The sequence below is a fragment of the Geotrypetes seraphini genome, chromosome 10 (assembly GCF_902459505.1).
Source record: "Geotrypetes seraphini chromosome 10, aGeoSer1.1, whole genome shotgun sequence".
NCBI classification, from domain to species: domain Eukaryota; kingdom Metazoa; phylum Chordata; class Amphibia; order Gymnophiona; family Dermophiidae; genus Geotrypetes; species Geotrypetes seraphini.
In genome coordinates, this window is record NC_047093.1 from 7,405,114 (window position 1) to 7,429,080 (window position 23,967).

Below are 23,967 nucleotides of genomic sequence, written 5' to 3' on the forward strand. Positions count from 1 at the left end.
AGCAGGCAGCATATTCTCGACATGTGGGTGACCTCCAAGCTAACCAAAAAAGGGTCGGAGGGAAGTTGGCAATTTATGAAAACAGATTACACAAAACCGACTGGCCAAACCGGCCGTCGCTCCTGGACAAAGAATCCAGACAGTAGTGTGAGGTGAAGGTATGAACTGAAGACCAAGTGGCGGCCTTGCAGATCTCCTCAATTGGCGTGGACCTGAGGAAAGCAACAGAAGCCGCCATCGCTCGGACTTTATGTCCCGTGACCAAACCATGAAGCGAGAGACCAGCCTGAGCATAGCAGAAGGAAATACAAGCAGCCAACCAATTGGACAAGGTGCACTTGGAAACAGGACGTCCCAACCGATTAGGATCAAAAGACAAAAATAATTGAGGAACCTTCCGATGAGACTGGGTGCGTTGAAGATAAAACGCCAATGCCCTCTTACAGTCAAGAGTATGAAGCACCACCTCACCAGGATGAGAGTGGGGCTTCGGAAAAAACACTGGAAGAACGATAGACTGATTAAGGTGAAAATCTGACACCACCTTAGGCAAGAACTTGGGATGAGTGCGCAGGACCACCTTGTCATAGTGAAAAACAGTAAAAGGTGGGTCCGCGACCAAAGCCTGCAGCTCAATGACCCTGCGAGCAGACGTGAGGGCAAGCAGGAAGATCACCTTCCAAGTAAGGAACTTCAGAAGAGCTTTGTCCATGGGCTCAAAGGGAGGTTTCATCAATTGAGCGAGGACCACATTGAGATCCCAAACCACAGGGGGAGATTTGAGAGGAGGATGGACATTCAAAAGACCCCTCATTAAATGAGAAACCAAGGGGTGGACAGACAGTGACTTCCCATCAAACTGCCGATGGAAGGCGGCAATCGCACTAAGATGGACACGAACAGAATTGGTCTTGAGGCCCGACCGAGACAAATGAAGCAAATAATCCAAAACCGAAGACAAAGAAACAGACAAAGGGTCCACCTGATTTGAAGCACACCACGTGGCGAATCTAATCCACTTCTGGGCATAACACTGTCTAGTAGAAGACTTCCGGGAGGCTTCCAGAACATCCTGCACCGACCGGGACAACCCCAGGGAAGGTGTCAAGTGGAAAGGAACCAAGCCGTCAGATGAAGAGACTGCAGATTGGGATGCAACAGCGAACCCCGACTCTGAGACAGCAGAGAAGGAAACACAGGCAGAAGCAGAGGATCCCTGACACTGAGTTGAAGAAGCAGGGAAAACCAGGGCTGCCGAGGCCACTGAGGGGTTATCAGAATCATGGTGGCGCAGGCAGACTTCAGATGGATAAGAGTCCTCAGAATCAACGGGAAGGGAGGAAACGCATACAGGAACCTGCCCGTCCAATCCAAAAGGAATGCATCGGCCTCGAGACGGTCCGGGAAGAACACCCTGGAGCAGAACAGAGGCAACTTGTGATTGAGGGGTGAGGCAAAGAGATCTATCTGTGGAGTCCCCCACCGAAGAAACACTTGTCGCAGAATCTGGGAATGGAGCGACCATTCGTGCAGCTGTAGAAGGTGGCTTAACTTATCCGCAGACAGTTGTGCTCACCCTGGATATACACCGCTCGAAGAAAGATGTGGCGGAACGCCCAATTCCAAAGGTGAAGAGCTTCCCTGCAAAAAGACAGGGAACCTGTACCCCCCCTGTTTGTTCACATAATACATCGCCACCTGGTTGTCCGTGCGTACCAGGATCACTCGATCCTGAAGCAGATGTCAGAAGGCCACCAAGGCATTGTAAATGGCCCGAAGCTCCAACAAGTTGATGTGACAACGGCGATCTGCACTCGACCAAAGGCCCTGCGTACTCAGCCCATCGAGATGCGCCCCCCCCCAAGCATACGCCGAGGTGTCCGTTGTGAGGACCTTGTGATGCGGAGGAGTGAGAAAGAGCAAACCTCTGGAAAGATTGGAAGAGGTGATCCACCAACGGAGCGAGCGTTTCAAGGATGGAGTCACCGCAATGCGATAAGAAACGGGATCCCGATCCTGCCGCCACTGAGAAGCCAGAGTCCACTGAGGGACCCTCAAATGCAGCCTCGTGAACGATGTGACATGCATGGTGGAGGCCATGTGTCCCAAGAGGGCCATCATCTGCTTGGCCGAGACCGATGTCCGCAGGGAAACCTGCCGGCTCAGCCGCACGAGTGCGGCCTGCCAAGGGGGAGGCAGGAACGACCGGAGGCGAACCGTATCCAACACTGCCCCGATAAACTGAAGAGACTGAGAGGGGCACAACTGAGACTTAGGAAAGTTTATCTTGAACCCCAGACTCTGAAGGAATGTAATAGTCCGACGGGTCGCTGAAATAACCCCCTCCCTTGACGGGGCTTTGATCAGCCAGTCGTCGAGGTACGGGAAGACCTGGAGTCCCTGCGACCGCAGGGCAGCAGCCACCACCACGAGACACTACGTGAAGACTCGTGGGGACGAAGCCAGCCCAAACGGGAGGACCCTGTATTGAAGATGCAGGTCCCCCACCTGAAAGCATAGGAACCGGCAGCAGGCCGGATGAACTGGCACATGAGTATAGGCCTCCTTCAGATCGAGGGAACACATCCAGTCGCCCTAGTCCAGCAACGGATACAAAACAGGAAGCGAGAGCATCCGGAACTTTTCACGAACCAGGAACTTGTTCAGCTTCCGGAGGTCCAGGATAGGACGGAAGTCCCTGGTTTTTTTGGGGACCAGGAAGTACCGGGAGTAAAAACTTCACCCCCGCTGAGAGGGGGGAACCTCCTCCATAGCCCAAGCCTCCAGGAGGAGTAAGGGAAGCTGCGCTCGATTCGAAAGAGACCCGCCGGGAGGATTGTCCGGAGGCAACTCCCGGAAGTTCAGCGAATACCCCTCTCTGACAACGGAGAGGACCCCAATCGGAAGAGGGGCCAAGTCCGAAGCGGAGGGGGCCCGCCCCCTTCCGCTCAGCCAGTCAAAAAGACGGCACGGGCTTAGACACAGTAGGGGTCGGAGGTTTAGGGGGAGCCTTCTGCTGCCGCTGGCGTCGAGGCGGCGGACGAGAGAAGGCAGGTGTAGATTTCTGCGGGTACCGCCGGGGCGGCAGCCGATACGCCTTTGAAGGAGTGGGCTTCGGCTTAGGGCGCACCAAGGACGCAAAAGACCATTCATGCTCCGAGAGGCGCTTAGTGGCCGCCTCAATCGAGTCGTCAAAGAGCTTGTTCCCCACACAGGGGAGATTCGCTAAGCGATCCTGAAGGTTGGGGTCCATATCAACAATGCGAAGCCACGCCAAACGGCGCATGGCAATTGCAAAGGGGGACACTCAAGAGGAAAGCTCGAAGGCATCGTAAACGGCATGGAACAAATGCAGACGAAGCTGTAAAAGAGAGTCCACCAGCAGCCCAAACTCCGCACGACGGGAGGCGGGCAAAGCACCCTGAAAAGCAGGCAAGGACTTGACCAGGACCTTCAGATACGAGGTGAACGTGAAGGTATAGTTCAAGACCCGGTTGGCCATCATGGAATTTTGGTAGAGGCGCCTACCAAACTTATCCATGGTCCTCCCTTCCTGGCCCGGCGGGACAGCCGCGGAGACCCTAGATGGATGAGATTTTTTAAGGGAAGACTCAACCAGCAAAGACTGGTGCGAGAGCTGCGCCTTCTCAAACCCCAGGCATTGAACAGTCCAGTATCTAGACTCCATCTTAGACAGAATGGCGGGGACCGCATAAGGGGTCTCCAAATTCCTGAAGAAAGCCTGGCGCAGAACCGGATTAAAAGGGAGCCGCAAAGACTCCCGAGGAGGACAAGGGAGGTCCATCTCCTCCAGGAACTCCTTGGTATACTTGGAGTCGGACTGGAGGTCAAGATTGAGCGCTTTCCCCATGTCCTGGACAAACCTTGTGAAAGAAGACTGGCGACCCTCTGACCAGTCCTCAGGAGGAGTGGTCGAGCGAGACCGCAACGCCGCTGAAAAGGAGGGCGAGGCCTCCCGAGAGTAATGAGGAGGCCTATCAATGTCACCACGGCCAGAACCCCAGGATACTCCACTATAGGAACGCGGTGGGGTCGAGGTCCGCCTGCACCTCGAGGACGCCCGAGGTGAAGACCCAGGGGTCCGAGGCACCGAGGTCTGCTGCTGAGGCGACACGCCTTGGGACCCCGAGGGGAGCCCCTCAACGGCCTGGCCTCCTGGGGCAGAGCCCTGGACCGGGCCGGTGACTTAAACAATCGGGGGTTGGACAAGGACAACTCCGAGACCCGGAGAGCCTCGGTCTGGCGCCCCGGAGACCGGCCCCGCCTCGGGGGGAATCCCGGGGCTGCTTCGCCAAGCGGCGAGACGGGGTCAAGGGGATGGGGTCGAGGTATGCCCCGAGGTGAGGAGTCGGAGGAAGAAAGACGCCGAGTCCGACGCACCTTGCCCCGAGGGGCCTCGACAGGACGCTCAGGCTGGTCTACCGGCAGCAAGGTCGAGGCCGGATTCAAAAGGGCCAAAGCCGAGGAGAGCTCCGAGGATATCAGGGCCCTCAGCATATCCTGGAACACAGGCACCGAGACCATCGAAGGCCTGTCAGGCGCAGCAGTGCATTTCACCGAGGGTGACCTCGAGGATGAGTATTCCCTGGAGGCAGAAGCACGCTTGGAGGGCTTGGACAAGGCCGGGGGGAGCGCACTCCCACCATGGATGGCCGGAGACTCCGAGGCTGGCTTCCTCGCCAGTGCTGACCCTGAAAAGGAAGAGGGGACTTACCCGGAGCCGAGGTCGATCCCTTCGAAGTCGAGGTCTTAGCCGGGGCCGAGGTCTTCAAGGCCGACATCGAGGCCGAGACTGGAGCCACCGGCTCTCCAGCAAAAAGTTCAGCCATGCGGGCCCGACGACGACGACACAGGGCACAAGTCTGAAAAGAAGCACACTGGGGGCAAGCGTTGGTTGGTTGGTCAGCCCCCAGGCACAAGATACACCACCGATGCGGGTCGGTGATCGACAACAGCTGACCACACTGGGTGCACTTTTTAAACCGTAAGAGGCTGGGACATAGATTGGAAAAAAACGGCCACGGCCGAACGAGGCCAGGTGGCTAGGGCAACCCGGGATCCCCCGGATGCCTTAGTCCAAAAAACACGGCTTTTTTTTTTTTTTCTTTGTTGACGACCAACCCGAAAGCAAAAAAAGGCGCACAGCGACTCTGAGGTAAAACAAAGAAGCCGCGGTGCTAGAAAGGCACGAAACATGAAGAGAAAAACGACAGGGCTTTCTGGCTCCACGGAAAACTAAGAACTGAAGACCACGAGGAGGGGATGCGCCCTCTAGTGGAGCGGGAAGGCACACACATGCGTGGTGCAGCACCAGCAAACTTGAAATCTTCAATCAAGTTTGCTTGAAAAGCTGTCCGCGTCGGGGCTCCATGGATGACATCACCCACATGTCGAGAATATGCTGCCTGCTTGTCCTGGGATAAGAAAGAAAATTAGCAGGTAAGAACCTAATTTCTCCTTCTATATCGTCCCTCCAGACCGGCACAGAAACTGATGGGACATACCAAAGCAGACCCATCATGAGTGAGACTCCCAAAGGGCCGTCACAAAAACATGCTCCTCGAACACCACATCCCTATGCACCTGAATGTCCATATGGTAGTGTCGCACAAAAGAATGGAGAGAAGACCAAACCGCAGCTTTACAGAGGTACAAGAGAAGACTCCACCCAAGAAGCTGCCTGATCCCAAGTGGTATGAGCTTTGAGATATTCCAGAAAAGGCTTCTTCTGATGAAGGTATGCAGAAGTGATAGCCTCCTTGATCCATTGTGCAATGGTAGCCTTAGAAGCACTGTCCCCTTTACGAGGAACTGCTAAGAGGAAAAAAAGACTACCTGATTTCTGGAACTCTTGGGTTTGCTGAAATAAGAGCGAAGGACCCAACAGACATCCAACTTATGCAACTGCCTCTGCTCCAAAGAGCCTTCCCGACTACCCAAAACCAGGAGGGACCATGGACTGGTTGATATGAAAAGGTGAGACCACCTTTGGCAGAAAAGAAGGAACCGGCCGCAGCACAACTCACTCCCTAGAGAACTTCAGGAAGGGAGGCCTACAAGAGAAAGCCTGCAGCTCGGAAACACGTGTCACAGAAATAATGGCCACCAGAAAGACTGCCTTAAGTGTAAGGTCCTTCAACATGCAGGAGCCCAGAGGCTCAAAAGGAGGGTGCACTAGGTACAAAAGTACCAGGTTGAGATTCCAGGCTGGAACCTAAGGCTGCACCAGAGGACGAAGCAATTTAGCTGCCCGCAGAAAATGAATTACATACAGAGAAAAGGCCAAATGCTGACCATGCAACAAACTGCGAAAATGTAGACAAAGCCACACTGGAGGGACCACCAGGCAAGGCCCCTGTCCAGGCCATCATGCAAGAACTCCAAGATGTGAGGCAAAGAGGTGTGAAGGCGAACCATGCCACGCATGGAACACCACTCCTCAAAGATATGCCAAACTCGCATATAAGCCCAAGAGGTGGAAAGTCTTTGGGAACCTAAGAGAGTGGAGGTCACCTTATCTGAATAACCTTTCTTTTTCTTTTTAATTATTTATTTATCATTATATATATATATACATACATAAACATAACATATATAAGAAATAAAGAGAGAACTTCTACAATTCTAAAGGAAATAATATACCTGGATACAGTGTCCATTACATAATTAACAAAATTCACTCTAAATAAGTCCACATTATAGAGGAGAAACAATTCACATATCTGAGAGATTGATTTTAAGGAATAATAACAAAAACCATAATAATTGTAGAGTTACATCTTCTTACTTTTACTTTAGGTGTGTCCTAAATTCCCTTCAGAGGTATTGGAAATTGTTATTCCCTTTTCTTCAAGGAAAAATTGTAATTGAGAGGGCTCAAAAAATATATATGAATGCTGATCCAAAAGGATCTTACATTTGCAAGGATATCTCAATTGGTATTTGGCCCCCAATTGTATTACAAACTGTTTCAATTCAAGAAACCTTTTCCGTCTAGTTTGAGTTGCTTTTGAGACATCTGGAAACATGCTGATCTTACTATCCAGAAAGGTCACTTCTTTCAGCCTGAAAAACAGTCTAAGAAGTGTCTCTTTGTCTTGTTGAAAGACAAACGTCACCACAAGAGTAGAACGACAGATTACTTCATCCACTGAAGTTTCAAGGACTTCTGTTAAGTTCAGAGGATTAGGAAATTCAGAAGAAACTTCTGGAACTGAAGTTTTCTGTTTTGATACTGGCAAGTAATATATCCTATGTAAAGGTGGTAGTCCGGTCTCAGGATATTTAAATATTTCTTTTAAGAACTTATAGAATATATCTTTGGGATATATTGTTAGCACTTTAGGAAAATTGAGAATTCTAAGATTCAACATTTTCATATAATTTTCAAAGTTTTCCATTTTCCTGGCGAACAATAATCTGTCCTGCAATATAACAGACTGAGAGGCTTGTAAACTTTGAGTTCTCTGATCCAAATTTTGAACTTTTCCTTCCTGATCCTTCAATTCATCCTGGAGTTTATCCAATCTCTGTTCTTGAACAGTCACCAGTGGTAAGGTTCCTGCACATAATTTATACAAAGAGTCTAATGCTGTCCAAATAGACTCTAAAGTGATTTCAGCAGGTCTTACCAAGGGAAGGACTAAGGAGGTATGTCCTTCACTTGCTGAAATCTCAGCCACCTCCTCTGGAGAAGTTGTTCCTGCCAAAGAAGCTTGAGGATTAGGCAAGCCCTCCAGCTCTATCGGTAACGCCATCCGTCCCTATGAAGCCATCACTATTCCCCAGTCTCGCAACTGCAGAGGGGGTGGAGGTCCCGCGGGGCTAAGCAAGACTTCGCTCCCGAGAGCCGAAATCTCTCTCCGATTCAGCTCAGCCGGTACGCCTTGAGGCGAAGATGTCAGGAAGCGGGTTATTTCCTCCTGTCTCGTTGAGGCTGATCCTGGCTGCCAGGCTGAAGCAGCCGCTCTGCCTCATCTTTTTGGCATGTCGCCAGCAAAATCTAACCCGAAATCGGGCAGGAAACTTTAAGTCCGCAGGAGAGCACAACTCAGCGTCCTCTCTACAACGCGGCCATCTTGTTTTCCCCTACAACGCGGCCATGAATAACCTTTCTTAATTAGGCGTTCCCTTTCAAGAGCAAAAGGAACCAGGATTGAACAATGGAATGGGACCCTGCGTCAAAAGGTCAGGTGAGAGGGGCAGCGGAATGCAACAAATGAAGGTGCAAAATTAAGATAAGGCTGTGGGAAGTGGTGGAGGTTACCCACTTTTCTTCTTTCTAACAGCAACTGATCATTTCCCAGCCCAGCAGCTGGGAACCTCTGTCACAGAGAGAGGATGAACCGAAGTTTGTGATCAGTTCAACCTACCTGTGACCTTTCTACTTTTAATCAGTATAAGCCTTGCCAACACAGAAATACTTTTGTAAACAGTCTATAGTAGACACACCTGGTACACACATCCCTAACAGCTTGTTTATTGTCCTGCTCAGGCTGAACTAACCACATATTTCGACTGTGCTTATCACCTTATTTGCATTTGGGTGTCCCTTAATCTCAAACACACTCCCTGAACTTTACTCAGCAGGAGGGGGGATAGAGAGATAGTGTGAGAGCAGCGCATGGTAGGCATTTCTACAGATCACAGCCCTAAGCCCCTTTGATGTCATGCATAGCTTTCTTCCTTCCTCTGGATGTTAGGATCCTAGAAGTCCCCTCCCCAAGTCATTATTAATCTTACTTCATGCTGCTTCCGAAGGCTATTCACAGATTCTTCTTTCTTCACAATTGCTGTCTTCACCCTGATAAGAGAAGACCCAACATAGATTATAAATGTGCTATTAGGTGAACCATTGCTTCAGTTAAGCAATTTGTACTTTATAACACTTGGTTACTCCTGACATGGGGGTCATGGGATTTCTAATAACAGACAGATAAAGGACCTGTTCCTCTCGGGTTTCCACAGCTGGCATTGTGCTTGTTGCATACCCTGAAGAAAGCCACAGCATGGTGACAAATGTTGGTTTCTACCTGACAAGATACAGTGAAACCCGGAAACCTGCAACAAGCACAATCCCTGAGAGAACATCTAACCCAGCTCCATGGGTAGAACATCTTTAAACCTATCAGAGACTTTGTCCATTCTATGGACTTCCCCGCAAAATTCAAATTTCTGACCAAATGACTTTCCCGCCAAAATTCAAATTGGTGGACTGCCTTGTTCCCAATCAGGTCAGTGAATCCACTATTTACAAAGTCAAACTACAAACTTCAGAACATACCCTAAAGAAAGCCACAGCATGGTGGCTGAAACGTCAATTTATACCTGACAAAGACGCAGCGAGACCCGGAAACCTGCAACAAGATAAAGGACCTGCCCAGACCATCCAATATGTCTATCAGTCACATTCATTATCAATTCATGATTAATACAATCCAACAGTGTTATTTCATTTTATTCCAGAAATTCAACTTTAAGATGTCCTCTCTCCCTTCCTCCCCTCCCCCCGAGTTATACAACACTTGTTCTGAGCTCTTTGGGGAAAACAGGATAGAAAACAAAATAAAGTAAGTAAATAAATGAATGTGTGTGTTAGTTATTTGGATTTATTAACCGCCTTTATAAAGAAATTCACCCAGGAACAGCAAGTAAAATTCAACATAAAATTAAAGTTTTGTTAACAGCATAACAGAAGTAAAAAGACTACCCATAGAACTCCAATTAATATTGTAATTGTAACTGTAATTGTAATTGTAAAATATTTAGACTCATTGAATGGTATTGTACTTAGACTCATTGTATTGTATTGTATTTAGACTCACTGTATTGTATTGTACTGTATTCATAAGAAAATGAATAAAGATTTATAAAACAGACTCATTGTATTGTATAGTATGCAGAATTATTGCATTGCATTAAGACCTCTTGTAATTCGCTGAATGTCCAGCCTTCTTACCATGTTAACTGCCTAGAAGTCGCCTGACTATGGCGGTATAGAAAAATAAAGTTATTATTATTATTATAAATATAAAGAACATAAGAAATAAAGAATAGCCCTACTGGGTCAGACCAATGGTCCATCAAGCCCAGTAGCCCGTTCTCACGGTGGCCAATCCAGGTCACTAGTACCTGGCCAAAACCCAAGAGTAAACAAATGAATGAGGTAAACTCAAAATCAGCAAACTGAAACTCTACCATGAAACAGTTTCAAAAATATACTTATAACAGCCCTGAAATTCAAATAAGAGAGAGATAATACAACTAGTAAGGAGAAATTAGGTTCTTACCTGCTAATTTACTTTCTTTTAGCTTCTCCAGACCAGTAGAGGTTAACTTTACGAATGGGTATATATCTAATCATGACCAGCAGGTGGAGACTGAAAACAAAACTTTGGGACAGTATATCCTAGCCCCTCCTCTCTATTTCCCTCAGTCTGCCGAATAGCCAAGCAGAACCAAGAACTGGAAAACAACAGAGAGAAAAAACAATACTCCGAAAGGAGTAACAAATAACATACCCAAAATGCTGTTGGAAAATGCAGAGGAGAAATTCCCGAAGGAAGAATGTCCCCACAGCTCGCCAGCTAAGCCAGCCGAGCCACAGCCGCTGTTCTTCAATTCTCCCCGGCCCTAGAAAAATACTAGAACCCGCAGCAAAAACCAAAAACTGCCCTTGCAACAGCCCCAACAACAACAACAACAGACAGGGTGGGGACCTCTACTGGTCTGGAGAAGCTAAAAGAAAGTAAATTAGCAGGTAAGAAACTAATTTCTCCTTCTTTAGCACTCTCCAGACCAGTAGAGGTTAACTTTACGAATGGGACGTACCAAAGCAGTCCCTCTCACGGGCGGGACCCCCGAAGGGCCGATACCAATACACGCTCACCGAACACCGCGTCCCGACGCGCCTGCACATCAACCCGATAATGACGAACAAAGGAATGCAAGGAAGACCAAACCACAGCCTTACAAATATCCACTGGAGGCACGAGCGACGACTCAGCCCAAGAAGCCGCCTGACCCCGAGTGGAATGAGCCTTGAGAAACTCCGGAACAGGCTGCTGTTTCAGAAGATAAGCGGAAGCAATCGTCTCCTTGATCCAGCGCGCAATAGTAGCCTTAGAAGCGCCAGCTCCCCGACGAGGACCCGCTAGGAGGACAAAGAGATGATCGGACTTCCGGAATTCCTGAGTCCGCTGCACATAAGAGCGAAGGACCCGACCGACATCCAACTTGCGCAGCTGCCGTTGCTCAGAAGAGCCCTCCCGACCACCCAAGACCGGGAGAACCACCGATTGATTGACATGAAAAGGAGAAACAACCTTCGGCAGAAAGGAAGGAACAGGCCGCAAGACGACCCGCTCCCTAGAAAACTCCAAGAAGGGAGCCCTACAAGAGAAAGCCTGCAGCTCAGAAACACGCCTAGCAGAAGTAATGGCCACCAAAAAGACCGCCTTCAAAGTAAGGTCCTTCAAAGAACAGACGTCCAAGGGCTCGAAAGGCGGACGCACCAAAACAGAGAGAACCAGATTAAGATCCCAAGAGGGAACCGAGGGCCGTAGGGGAGGCCTAAGCAACTTGGCCGCCCGCAAAAACTGAATCACATCAGGAAGAGCCGATAAACGCTGACCTGACACCAACCCTCGAAAAGCCGACAGGGCCGCAAGATGAACCCGGAGAGAAGACCAAGCCAGGCCTCTATCCAGGCCATCCTGCAAGAACTCTAGAATGTTAGGCAGAGAAGCGCGAAAAGAGGTCACTCCCCGCGCCCGACACCATTCCTCAAGGAGACGCCAGACCCGCACATAAGCCCGAGAGGTAGAAAGCCTCCGGGACCCCAACAGTGTAGAGATCACCTTGTCTGAATATCCCTTCTTGCTAAGGCGACCCCTTTCAAGAGCCACGCCGTAAGACAGAAGGGAGACGGGTCGAACATGGGAATGGGACCCTGCATCAGAAGGTCGTCCGAGAGAGGCAGAGGAAGAGGATCCGCTACCAGGTGCCTCACCAGATCCGCATACCACGGACGGCGAGGCCAATCCGGCGCCACCAGCACCACTAAACCCGGATGGTGAACAATGCGAAGAAGCACTCTGCCCACCAGCGGCCAAGGAGGGAACACATACAACAGCCCCTCCGTTGGCCACTGCTGGACCAGAGCATCCAGACCCTCGGCCAGACCGTCCCTGCGACGACTGAAGAAGCGGGGCACTTTGGCGTTGCCACCCGTGGCCATCAGGTCCATCAGGGGCTGCCCCCAAGCCTGCACTATCAACTGAAACGCCTCGGCGCCGAGACACCACTCTCCTGGATCTAGGAAGTGACGACTGAGGAAGTCTGCCTGAACATTTTCTACTCCGGCTATATGAGAGGCCGAGAGGTCCAGCAGATGGGATTCCGCCCAAACCATGAGCAGAGCCGCCTCCTGCGCCACCTGAGTGCTCTTGGTGCCCCCCTGACGATTGACATAAGCCACCGCCGTGGCATTGTCCGACAGCACTCTGACCGACTTGCCCATCAACAGGGAGTGGAAAGCCAACAGCGCCAGACGGACCGCTCTGGTCTCCAACACGTTGATCGACCAGGCGGCCTCCTCCGCGGACCAGGTGCCCTGAGCCGAGTGACCCAAACACTGAGCCCCCCAACCCAAGAGACTCGCATCCGTCAGGAGCACCGTCCACTGCGGGAGATCCAGACCCACCCCCTGAACAAGGTGAGGGGTCTGGAGCCACCAACGCAGACTGCAGCGCGCCAAGCCTCGCAGGGGAACCGGAACATCCATCCCGTGCCTCTGGGGAGACCACCTCCGGAGCAGAGCATACTGGAGAGGACGCATGTGGGCCCGCGCCCACCTCACCACGTCCAGGGACGCCGCCATCGACCCCAAGACCTGGATGAAATCTCGCGCCCGAGGACACCGGGACGCCAAAAGCAGGCGAATCTGAGATTGCAATTTGCTCACCCGGCCCTCTGGGAGGAAGACCTTCCCCAAGGAGGTGTCGAACAGCACCCCTAGGTACTCCAGACGCTGAGCCGGGACCAACCGACTCTTGGAAAGGTTGACCACCCAGCCCAGCGACCGGAGAAACTCCACCACCCGAGCAGTAACCCGGGAGCTTTCCTGCAACGACTTTGCCCGAATTAACCAGTCGTCCAGGTAGGGGTGTACCAGGATGCCCTCCGACCGCAAGGCTGCCGCGACGACCACCATCACCTTGGTGAACGTCCGAGGAGCCGTGGCCAGCCCAAAGGGAAGCGCACAGAACTGAAAGTGCCGACCCAAGATCGCAAAGCGCAGGAAACGCTGATGAGAGGCCCGAATGGGAACATGCAAGTAGGCCTCCGTCAGATCGAGAGAAGTGAGAAACTCCCCCGGCTGAACCGCCAGAATGACCGACCGCAGAGTTTCCATACGGAAAGAGGGAATCTTGAGAGCCCTGTTGACCCCTTTTAAATCGAGGATGGGCCGAAAGGTCCCCTCCTTTTTGGGCACCACAAAGTAAATGGAGTACCTGCCCGTGCCCCACTCCGGAGGGGGCACCGGAACAACTGCCCTGAGATCTAGCAAGCGCTGAAGGGTCTGGCGAAAAGCCTGCGTCTTCCCCGGAGTCTGACACGGAGAAGCGAGGAAAAAAATCCGGCAGAGAGCGGGCGAACTCCAGGGCATAACCGTCCCGCACCACCTCCAGGACCCACCGATCGGACGTGATCTCGGCCCATTTGGGGAAAAATTCGCGCAGCCGAGCCCCCACCGGAACCAAAGGGGGCGCCGGCAAGGCGTCATTGTGCAGGACGGGAAGCGGGGGAACCGGCGGAGGGATTCCCTGCCCCCCGACGGGCCCCCCGAAAGGGCTGCATGCGCTGGAAGAACCGACCCCGGGAAAATCCCGGAGACTGGAAAGAAGCAGCCCCACGCCCAGGGCGATACTTGCGAAAATCCCGCAAACGCCCCCGGGCCGCACCCCTCCGAGACGCCGGGCGGGCACGGTCCTCCGGCAGACGGGGAACTTTCGAGTCCGACAGAGTCTGAATCAACTTATCCAAGTCCTCTCCAAACAAAAACGACCCCCGAAAGGGAAATTTAGTAAGCTTAGCTTTGGACGCAGCATCCGCCGCCCAAGCGCGCAGCCACAACACACGCCTTGCGGCCACGCCAAAAGCCATAGACTTAGCCGATATCCGCACCAAGTCATATAGAGCATCTGAAAGGAATGAGGCCGCCATCTCAATCTTCGCAACCTCCTGATCCACCAGAGACCAGTCGTCAGACTCTCGATCCAAGACCCGCTCCGCCCACCGAAACACGGCGCGAGCGACCAGTCCCCCACAAATAGCCGCCTGGACCCCAAAGGCAGAGACCTGAAAATTTTGCTTAAGGATGCTCTCCAATTTGCGCTCCTCAGGGTCCCGCAAGGCAGAACCGCCCTCAACAGGCACGGTATGCCGCTTGGAAATTGCCGAGACCACCGCATCCACGACTGGCGAAGCTAACGTAGCCCGATCCCCTTCAGGAATGGGATACAGGCGAGCCATGCTGCGCGCCAGCCGAAACGGCGTCTCCGGCGTTTTCCACTGCTCCAGAATAATATCCCGAATATCCTGATGCATAGGAAAAGAGCGGGAAACGGAACGGATCCCCCGTAACAGGGGGTCCCCCACACGCGGAGTCTCCGGCGGCGCGTCCTCAAAACGCAAAACCGAAGAAACCTGTTGAATAAGGTCAGGCAGCTCATCTTTCTGAAAAAGGCGCACCACGGACGCCTCGTCACTGGAGAACGGGAAATCCGACAACCCGCCGCCAGCTTCCGTCCCCTCCAGAGAGTCCTGGAACTCCTCAGAAGGGTCCAGGTCCTCCTCCAGACCGACCCGTTCCTCCGACCACAAATTCTCGTCCCACGACACCCGCGGACGCTTGGACAAGGGAGGCGGCGGAGGGGACGTCACGCCAGACGAAAGAGGCAAAGCCGCAGGGAGCGCGGAGGAAAACCCACCCCCCGAAACCCCCTGGGCGCAACCGGGACCCCCAGCCGCCTGAAAATAGGCTCTGCATAAAGAAAAGAAAAATTCAGGAGAAAAACCCCCCGAGGGTCCCAAGGGACTCCCTGCCACAGCAGGGGACCCAGCAGAACCTTGCCCCTGCATAGTCAAAACAGGGGGAAGGTCACCTGAGGTGGAAGACAAAATGGAGGGGCCAGACAGAGAAGATGGCGGTTTTCCCGCCAAAAAAGCTCCCTCCATAGCCTGAAGCGGCTGAGAAACCTGAATAGTCTCAGCCGCTAAAGCAGGCAAGCTGGCATCAGCTGTCAAAAAATCAGCTGAGAGGGAATCCTTCGGGGAATCCCTCCGTGGGCGGTTGTGGAAGACCGGGCTTCCCCACTGCTCCAAGCCGACTCACGAGGCACCATCGGCGGGGAGCTCTGGGCGCCTGCAGCCGCTGCCGACGGAGCTCCACCACCTCACCGACCCAAACCGCCGAGTTCAGGCTGGCCGCGAGTGCCTCGCGGCTGGACTAAAATTGTGTCCTACTCCCCCGGAGAAGGGCACAATTGCTCCATACGCGACCTAGCTATAAAAAAGTGCTGGTTACATGAAAAAATACAGTAAAATACAGTTTTCTTAAAGGGAAACAACCCTTCAGACCAGCACTACCTCAGGATTTTTTTTTTTTTTTTTTACAGAACAGACTCCACAGGCTCTCGAAGCAATATGCCTTGCTTGACTTAGGGGGCAAGGCTTACTGCTGAGGCTCCTCTAAAAAAATGTGGGGAGGTGGAGGAAGTGGGGGGAGGGACCCCGCTCGTGACCCGCCGGGTTTGACACCCCCGAGGTCGGACGAACCCCCAAACAGAGTCCGTCCAAGCTCCGTCCGGCTAAAAACAGGGACAATAAACCCCCTAAACAAATTCCAACAGCCCTACCAAGGGAGATGGGTACAGATCACTCAACACCTGCTGGAGACTGAAAGAAGACTGAGGGAAATAGAGAGGAGGGGCTAGGATATACTGTCCCAAAGTTTTGTTTTCAGTCTCCACCTGCTGGTCATGATTAGATATATACCCATTCGTAAAGTTAACCTCTACTGGTCTGGAGAGTGCTAAAGAAGTATACATTAGAACATTCAAATAAGATAGATATGACGCTAATGCTATTCTACAATACAGCTTATCCTATAGCCGAGAGGCCAAGTGCGGTTATTAGATGGGGACAAGATGGGTGACACAAAGTCCGTTGGGATAAACAGATGGGAGGCTAAACTCAAGGCAAGTTGATTATACAGTTAAACAAGATGAGAGGAACTGATTTAGTGTAGCAAGGGCTAGTCCTGGTGCAGAACGATTGTATAGTCAATCACCCTATGTATTAAAGGCTTGGGTGAAGAGCCTTTCTCTTTCCTGAATTAGAGGTAGTCTGGAGTTAGACATAGCCCCTCTGAGAACAAATTCCAGAGTGTGGGGGCTACTCCTGAGAAGGTACGCTGGCGGGTATCACATCATACAATTTCTTTTGATGAGGACACAGAGAAAGATGCTCCTTGAGAGGACCTCAAAGGTGTATAAAGGTTTGTTAGGTGCCATTGACTCATGCTCGAGTCCTAGGGACTTGATGAATTGTGGATCTAAAAAGAAATCGGTTTTGTGCTGTCTGGAAAGGTCCTCCAGCGTCGTCTCCATGGTTTTTTCAACATATCCAGCCATCTGATTGCAGGTCACCCTCTTTGCCTGGTTCCTTCGATCTTCTCAAATATGATGTCCTTCTGCAGTATCTCTCTCTTCTGATGGTGTGACCAAAATAAGAGACAGTCGTAACTTCATCATTTGGGCTTTGAGTGACATAGCCGGTTTGATCTCTTCTAGAATCGATTTGTTAGTTCTTCCGATGGTCCATGTCATGCCTAAAATCCTTCTCCAGCACCAAAGCACAAATAAATCAATCTTCTTGTTTAAAGGGTTAGCTTATTTTTCAAGTATTCTGGTCTATTTTGTCAGAGGACCTTGAAAATCAAACAAAGAGTTTTAAATTTAGCCCTTTCGATACTAGTAGCCAGTGTAGTTTTTGCAGGAAGGGTGTAATGTGGTCACGCTGCTTGCATCCTCGATTCTGATCTCTTGCTGCCATTTTCAAGACAAAATCACAGCAGTCGCCCAGCACTGGTCTTACTTCCAACTACTGGTGGGAAGTAATGCTTTATTAGGTTTAACTATATTTTTCTTTACATCGCTATTTTGTTACATTACTGTATTATTTTGTGGCCTATGGTTTTTGTTATGTTATTGTATATTTTTTGTGGATCGTGTTTTGTAAACTGTATTAAAACCTTGTATTAAACGGTATATCGAGTTATTAAATCAAACTACAGCCTGAAGTGTTTTATAAGCAACTGTTGAAAAAAGTCTCCTCATAAGTACATCCTCATAAGTACAATGAAGCACTACAAAAGGTGAGGAGAGAAGCATAAGAACATAAGCAATGCCTCTGCTGGGTCAGACCTGAGGTCCATCATGCCCAGCAGTCCGCTCACGCGGCGGCCCAACAGGTCCAGGACCTGTGCAGTAATCCTCTATTTATACCCCTCTATCCCCTTTTCCAGCAGTGGTCACTTTTCTTCCTTCAACCTCCCAATGCCTCAAATTACCTGCCAGGAACTACATGTGGTTCGTACCACTACTGTGCCCATGACTCTCTTCCGGCAAAATTCCTTATACATTTTGAACATCAGCCTCTCTCTTATTCATGCCATGATTGCCACCTTTTCCTCTTTAGGCTACTTTCACACTTCTTGAAAGATTGCCTTTATTCACCCAACAATTAAGAATTCTGATGTGGATTGTTCTTGTCTCCGATATGTATTGACAACACCCCAATTACTATGGTTCCTTCAGTCAAAATTCTAGGCATAATTATAGACAGTAAATTAAACTACCACGAACAAATTAGTGCCGTGGTAAAAAACTGTTTCTACAGAATACGAATGATAAGATCATTAGCAAACGTTCTCTTAATATATTAGTCCACTCCCTCGTGATATCCAAGCTTGATTATTGCAACTCTCTTTATAATGGTATCAATCAAAAATTTTTAATAAACTTGAAACTTAAACTTCAGTTGCAAACTTTTGCTTATTAGCGCAATTGCCTTTCTTATCCAAGATAGTGGAAGAGATCATGCTCAACTAGCTAGAACAGTGGTTCCCAACCCTGTCCTGGAGGACCACCAGGCCAATCAGGTTTTCGGGCTAGCCCTAATGAATGTGCATGAGAGAGAGCTGCATATAATAGAAGTGACAGGCATGCAAATCTGCTCCATGCATATTCATTAGGGCTATCCTGAAAACCCGACTGGCCTGGTGGTCCTCCAGGACAGGGTTGGGAACCACTGAGCTAGAAGACTTGAATACAATAAACAAACATTCTTCATTCTAACCACACAGGATTTCATAAGTCAGATAGAACAGAAATATCCCTCTTAGAACTCGCTTCCCATATCTTGCAAGGATATTACTATAGTACTCATATCAGGCTGCCAGTTGGGACAAAGAATTCAAATAATTATCTCTTACATCTTTCTCATATCTGGAATTTAGAAGGGGTTTGAAGACATTCTCTAGATTTTGGGGTAATTTAATTCTCTGATGATTGCTCGGTTGTAAGTTGATGTAATCTTTTGTAAACATAAGAGCATAAGCATTGCCTCTGCCGAGTCAAACTATAGGTCCATCGTGCTCAGCAGTCTGCACTCGCGGTGGCCCCCCAGGTCCGTGACCTGTAGTGATCCTTTACTTAAGACATTTTATCCTTTATAGTACCCTCTAACTATACCCCTCAATCCCCTTTTCCTTCAGGAACATGTCCAACCCCTTTTTGAAACCCAAAATCGTATTCTGCTCTACCACCTCCTCTGGAAGCGCATTCCAGGTATCCACCACCCTCTGAGTGAAGAAGAACTTCCTAGCATTTGTTCTGAATCTGTCTCCCTTCAATTTTCTTGCGTGCCCTCTTGTTTTTGTTTCCCCCACCAGTCTGAAGAATCTGCCCCTCTCTACCTTTATGATCTTGTAAGTTTCTATCATGTCCCCTCTAAGTCTCCGTTTTTCCAGGGAAAAGAGCCCCAGTTTCTCCGCATAGATCTGCAAGGTTATGCGGTCTAGAAGTTGATGTTTATGTTATGTTTTGGATTTCTCTGCAATCTTTGACACAGTTGACCATGACCTAATCTTATTTAGGCTTCTATTCATTGGTATCAAGGACACAATCCTCAACTGGTTCACATTCTACTTTCAGGACCCAGGAACAAGCTTCTGACCTTTACTCCTTAAAATGTGGAGCACCCACAAGGGTCAGTACTCACCCATATTTTCTTCAGTATATATTTGTCCCTGCTCTTGACTCATAGTTTTATAGTTTATTTGAATTTTGATTAAACGCTTCTCCAGAGTACAAAGCGTACATAGTAATTTAAAATAGATAGGAGATGAACATATTAAATAATTAAACATAGACCAACAAAACAAACATACTTATGACATGAAAACATTGGAAGAAAAGGGAAGAACTACAATTTATTACAAAAGAATAGGGAAGGGAGACAAATTAAGTAATGCAGAAGTAAATACATATGTAAGAAATCAATTACACTTCTCCCTCCATATCCACGGGGGTTAGGGGCAGAACCGGCCCGCGAATATTAAAAAATCGCGAATAATATTCGGGCCAGTTCTGCCTCTAACCCCCTCTTCCCCCCGGCTATTGTAAGCCCCCCCCTTAAGCCTTACCTGGTGGTCTATTGGGTTTTCAGGCAGGAGCGATCTTCCCACGCTCCTGCCCCGTGCAGATCGCTCACAGGAAATGGCTGCCTTAAGCTCCCGTAATCTCTCCAGCCATTTCCTGTGAGAAGATCGCTCCTGTCCCAAAACCCAATAGACCACCAGACCCAATAGACCACAGCCTCTTCTCTTCAGGGCAGCCCCACTGAAACCGGGAGCTGCCCCAACGAAAAACAGACCTCCTGCCGCAGGGAAGGAACTTCGGGCCGCGTGGGAGTCCAGCTCCGCCCCACGAAGTCCCCAACAGATCAATCATTTGATCAGACAAACAGCAGAACCCATCTACCACAAAACAGCAAGATCTATCTCCCTCACCAATAACAACAGGACAAAAGGCTTTCAGAACCAGTCCAGACCCCCACTCACTGCCACCAAAGATGAAGCTATCCCCACAAACACATACTCAAGCCACCCTAATAATAATCCTCCTCATTACCAGCTGGAAAGTAGTAGCTAACAACTTATCCACCACACCCACAAGCTCAGCTGTAAACAATTTCCAACTCCACAACAGGAGAACCCTTTTAACAAGAAACTCGAACCACCAGACCAGCACCCAACATCCCATCACCATAACCTGGGGAAAAAGATCAACACTTCCCAAAATCAAACCTCAACCTCTTCCTAAAACACTCATCTACCCTGAAACGACCCACAAGAATCAAACAGAAATCACTACTCTAACTTGTGCCTACGTAAACATCAGAGCCTTAGGATCAAAAACAGAACATATAAAAAATTGGATAAAAACCGAAAACCTAGACTGCCTCTTCCTCACAGAAACCTGGTTAACCTCAGACGCAGACCCCAGAATAACAGAGGTATGCCCGCAGGGATACAAAATAACAGTGACCTGCAGAGAGAAAAAAAGAGGAGGAGGACTAGCAATAATATTCAAAGACTCCCTAACCCTAAATGTACAAGAAAAAACATCCACCACACAAATGGACTTCCTTGCCTGTCATCTCACAAGCTCCACACTAAAAAACTCACTAAACTGCATGCTCTGTTACATAACACCGGGTAACTGGACCACAGCGAGACCTGAATTTGAAAACTTCATCTACCAAAACTCCTTAACAGCAGAATATAACCTTATCCTAGGAGATCTAAACCTCCACCTAGAAGACTCAAAATCCACACAAGCAAAAAACTGTCTAGCTTTTCTCAATGCCTTATCCTTCCAAATCCTAAACCCACAAACCACTCATGAAAAAGGACATCAACTTGACGTTGCAGCCTTCATGACCCACCAACCAGCCACCCCAGCAATTCAAACACTCAATGGAACCTGGTCCCCATCCCTCTGGTCAGACCACTACACTTACAATTTCAGCATTAACTGGACCAAGAACAAAACCACACCTAAAACCCAAAAAATAACATACACCTCACGCAAACATATCGAGCCAACCGTATTCTGGACAAAAATAGATGAAACACTCCAGGACTGCGACCCAAAAGACTTCATCTCTCACTGGAATATTCTAGCCACCAACATCCAGGACGAACTAGCCCCACTACAAACCAAAACTAGATCCAGTAGAAGATCAGACCAATGGTTTGACAACGATCTGCTCCAACTTAAAAGACAATGCAGAAGATTAGAAAGAAAATGGAGGAAAACAAACCTAGATCAAACGAAAATCGCCTGGAAAAAAATTAACAAACAATATAAACTCCTACTAAAAGACAAGAGAAAAACTCACTACACAAACCTTATAGGCACAGATACCCAAGATACCAAAAAATTATTCCAAATATTAAAAGACCTAACTGACACCAAACCCTACACAACCACTAACAACACCCCACCCCCCTCAGCAACCCTCTTAGCAGATTATTTCAAGAACAAAATCACTAACGCCAGAGCCACCCTCAACTTTACCCCATCCCACCTAAACGAAATTACAACTCACCCCACAGAAAAAGAATCTACTGCAGCGGACAGAACATGGTCTCATTTCCCCATCATACAATGGTCCGAATTCAATAAACTCTATAATAAATACAGCCACGCCTCCTGTGACCTCAACCACTGCCCAGCATATCTCCTTAACACCTCCAGTGTAAAATTCCATACACTACTTCTGCAATGGATACAAACTACACTCACAGATGGCTTTTTCCCTACTGACCTCAGCGAAATCATCGTCACCCCAATTCAAAAAGACCCAAAAGGACCAACGGACCAACCATCCAACTTCAGACCCATTGCATCAATACCGCTATATGTCAAAATTACAGAAGGCCTAGTAGCCAAACTCCTCACAAACTATCTAGATGACCATAACCTACTACACCCCATGCAATCAGGATTCCGAACCAACTTCAGCACAGAGACACTCCTAGGCTCCCTTATGGACACAGCCAGACAACATCTCAGCACAGGAAAAAAAATGCTTCTCATACAACTAGACCTGACTGCAGCATTTGACCTAGTCGATCAAAACATCCTTCTTCAAATCTTGGATGCAATAGGTATCTCAGATACAGTATATTCCTGGTTTGAAGGATTCCTAAAATCCAGAACCTACAGAGTAAAATCAAACAAAGAAAAATCAGATCCTTGGTCAAACCCTTGCGGCGTACCACAGGGATCCCCACTATCCCCTACTCTCTTCAACCTATACACTGCCTCTCTCGGAGCATACCTGGATAACCTAGGCATAACCACCTACAGTTATGCGGATGACATCACTATCCTCATACCATATGATCAGCCAAAGACCACCATGACAAACATAATACGTCGAACAATAGAAACAGTCACGACCTGGATGAAAGAACACAAACAGAAACTCAACCCAGATAAAACTAAATTCATCCTCCTCGAAAATGACAAAGTCCCAACTATAACCAATTTAGAACTAAATTCAATCAACTATCCAATCCAAACCACTATAAAACTACTAGGAGTGACAATAGACAGATGCTGTACTATGCAACTGCAAATAAATAAAACCATACAGAAATCCTTCGCAATAATGAGAAACCTGAGACAAGTCCGGAAATTCTTTGAAAGAACACAATTCCAGCTTATAGTGCAATCCCTAATCCTAGGATTGCTAGACTACTGTAACATCCTCTACCTCCCCTGCCCTGCCACGATGACCAAGCAACTACAAACAATCCAAAATACTGCTCTGAGACTCATCTACTCACTGAGGAAACATGATCATATCACAGAAGCCTACATCAACTCACACTGGCTACCAATCCAAGAAAGAATATTATTTAAATTCTACTGTATGATATTCAAAACCCTAAATGGAAATAGCCCAGCCTACCTAAACAATCGCCTCATCCAAGCAACCTCAACCAGACATAGAAAAACGCACTCCCCGTTCACACCTCCCCTATCAAGGAAGTAAAACGGTCAAAACAATACGATGGCCTCCTAGCCACTCGAGCTGCAAAACTAGATAACCAAATCTCCAACTTACTGTTAACCACCCCAGACTACAAGATTTTCAGAAAAGAAATAAAAACTATACTCTTCAAGAAAGCCCCGAAACAGTCCTAACCACACCTACTCTTAAAATCTCTTACTCCTAACAACACTTACTCTTAACAACTCAAGAAATGACTATGGATCGACCCTTTACAACTCTCAACAAATGATCTACTCCGTACAACGCTAGAAATGACTATTATTCTTCCATTGTAACCCCCATTCTTTATATGTTTTGTAACCCCCATTTTATATCTTTTGTAATCCACCTTGAACCGCAAGGTAATGGCGGAATAGAAATCTCTAATGTAATGTAATGTAATGTAAGGCTTAAGGGGGAGCTTTCAGGGCTTAAAATAACCCGAAAAATTAAAATAGGTTTTAAAACCGCGAATAACCGAATCCGCGGATTCGGAGGGGGAAGTGTATAGGCATTTTAAAGAGAAAGCATTTTAGGTTACTTTTAAATTTCTGCAAGTTTGTTTGGCTCTGAGGTATAGAGGGAGAGAGTTCCAAATTAATGGGGCAGAGACTGAGAAAACGAGAGTACGATGAGTATCAATTATTTTTAAGGATGGGACATTAAGGGAATGTTGAGGCTGATCTTAAAGTTCTGGGAGGGTCATAAGGAATAAGTAATTCATCTATGAATGCAGGGGTATTAGTTTGT

At 48.6% G+C, this 23,967-nt stretch overlaps 1 protein-coding gene across 3 annotated transcripts in view; it reads right to left on the reverse strand.

The window, feature by feature from the left end:
* The window catches only part of CEP131 (centrosomal protein 131), a 126,579-nt gene that overhangs the window by 11,383 nt on the left and 91,229 nt on the right, over nt 1-23,967 (reverse strand). For all 3 annotated transcript variants that reach the window (XM_033961698.1, XM_033961700.1, XM_033961699.1), the window contains one exon: nt 8,764-8,824. In XM_033961698.1, coding sequence (XP_033817589.1) covers nt 8,764-8,824 — 61 coding nt within the window. The remainder of the gene's footprint in view (nt 1-8,763; nt 8,825-23,967) is intronic.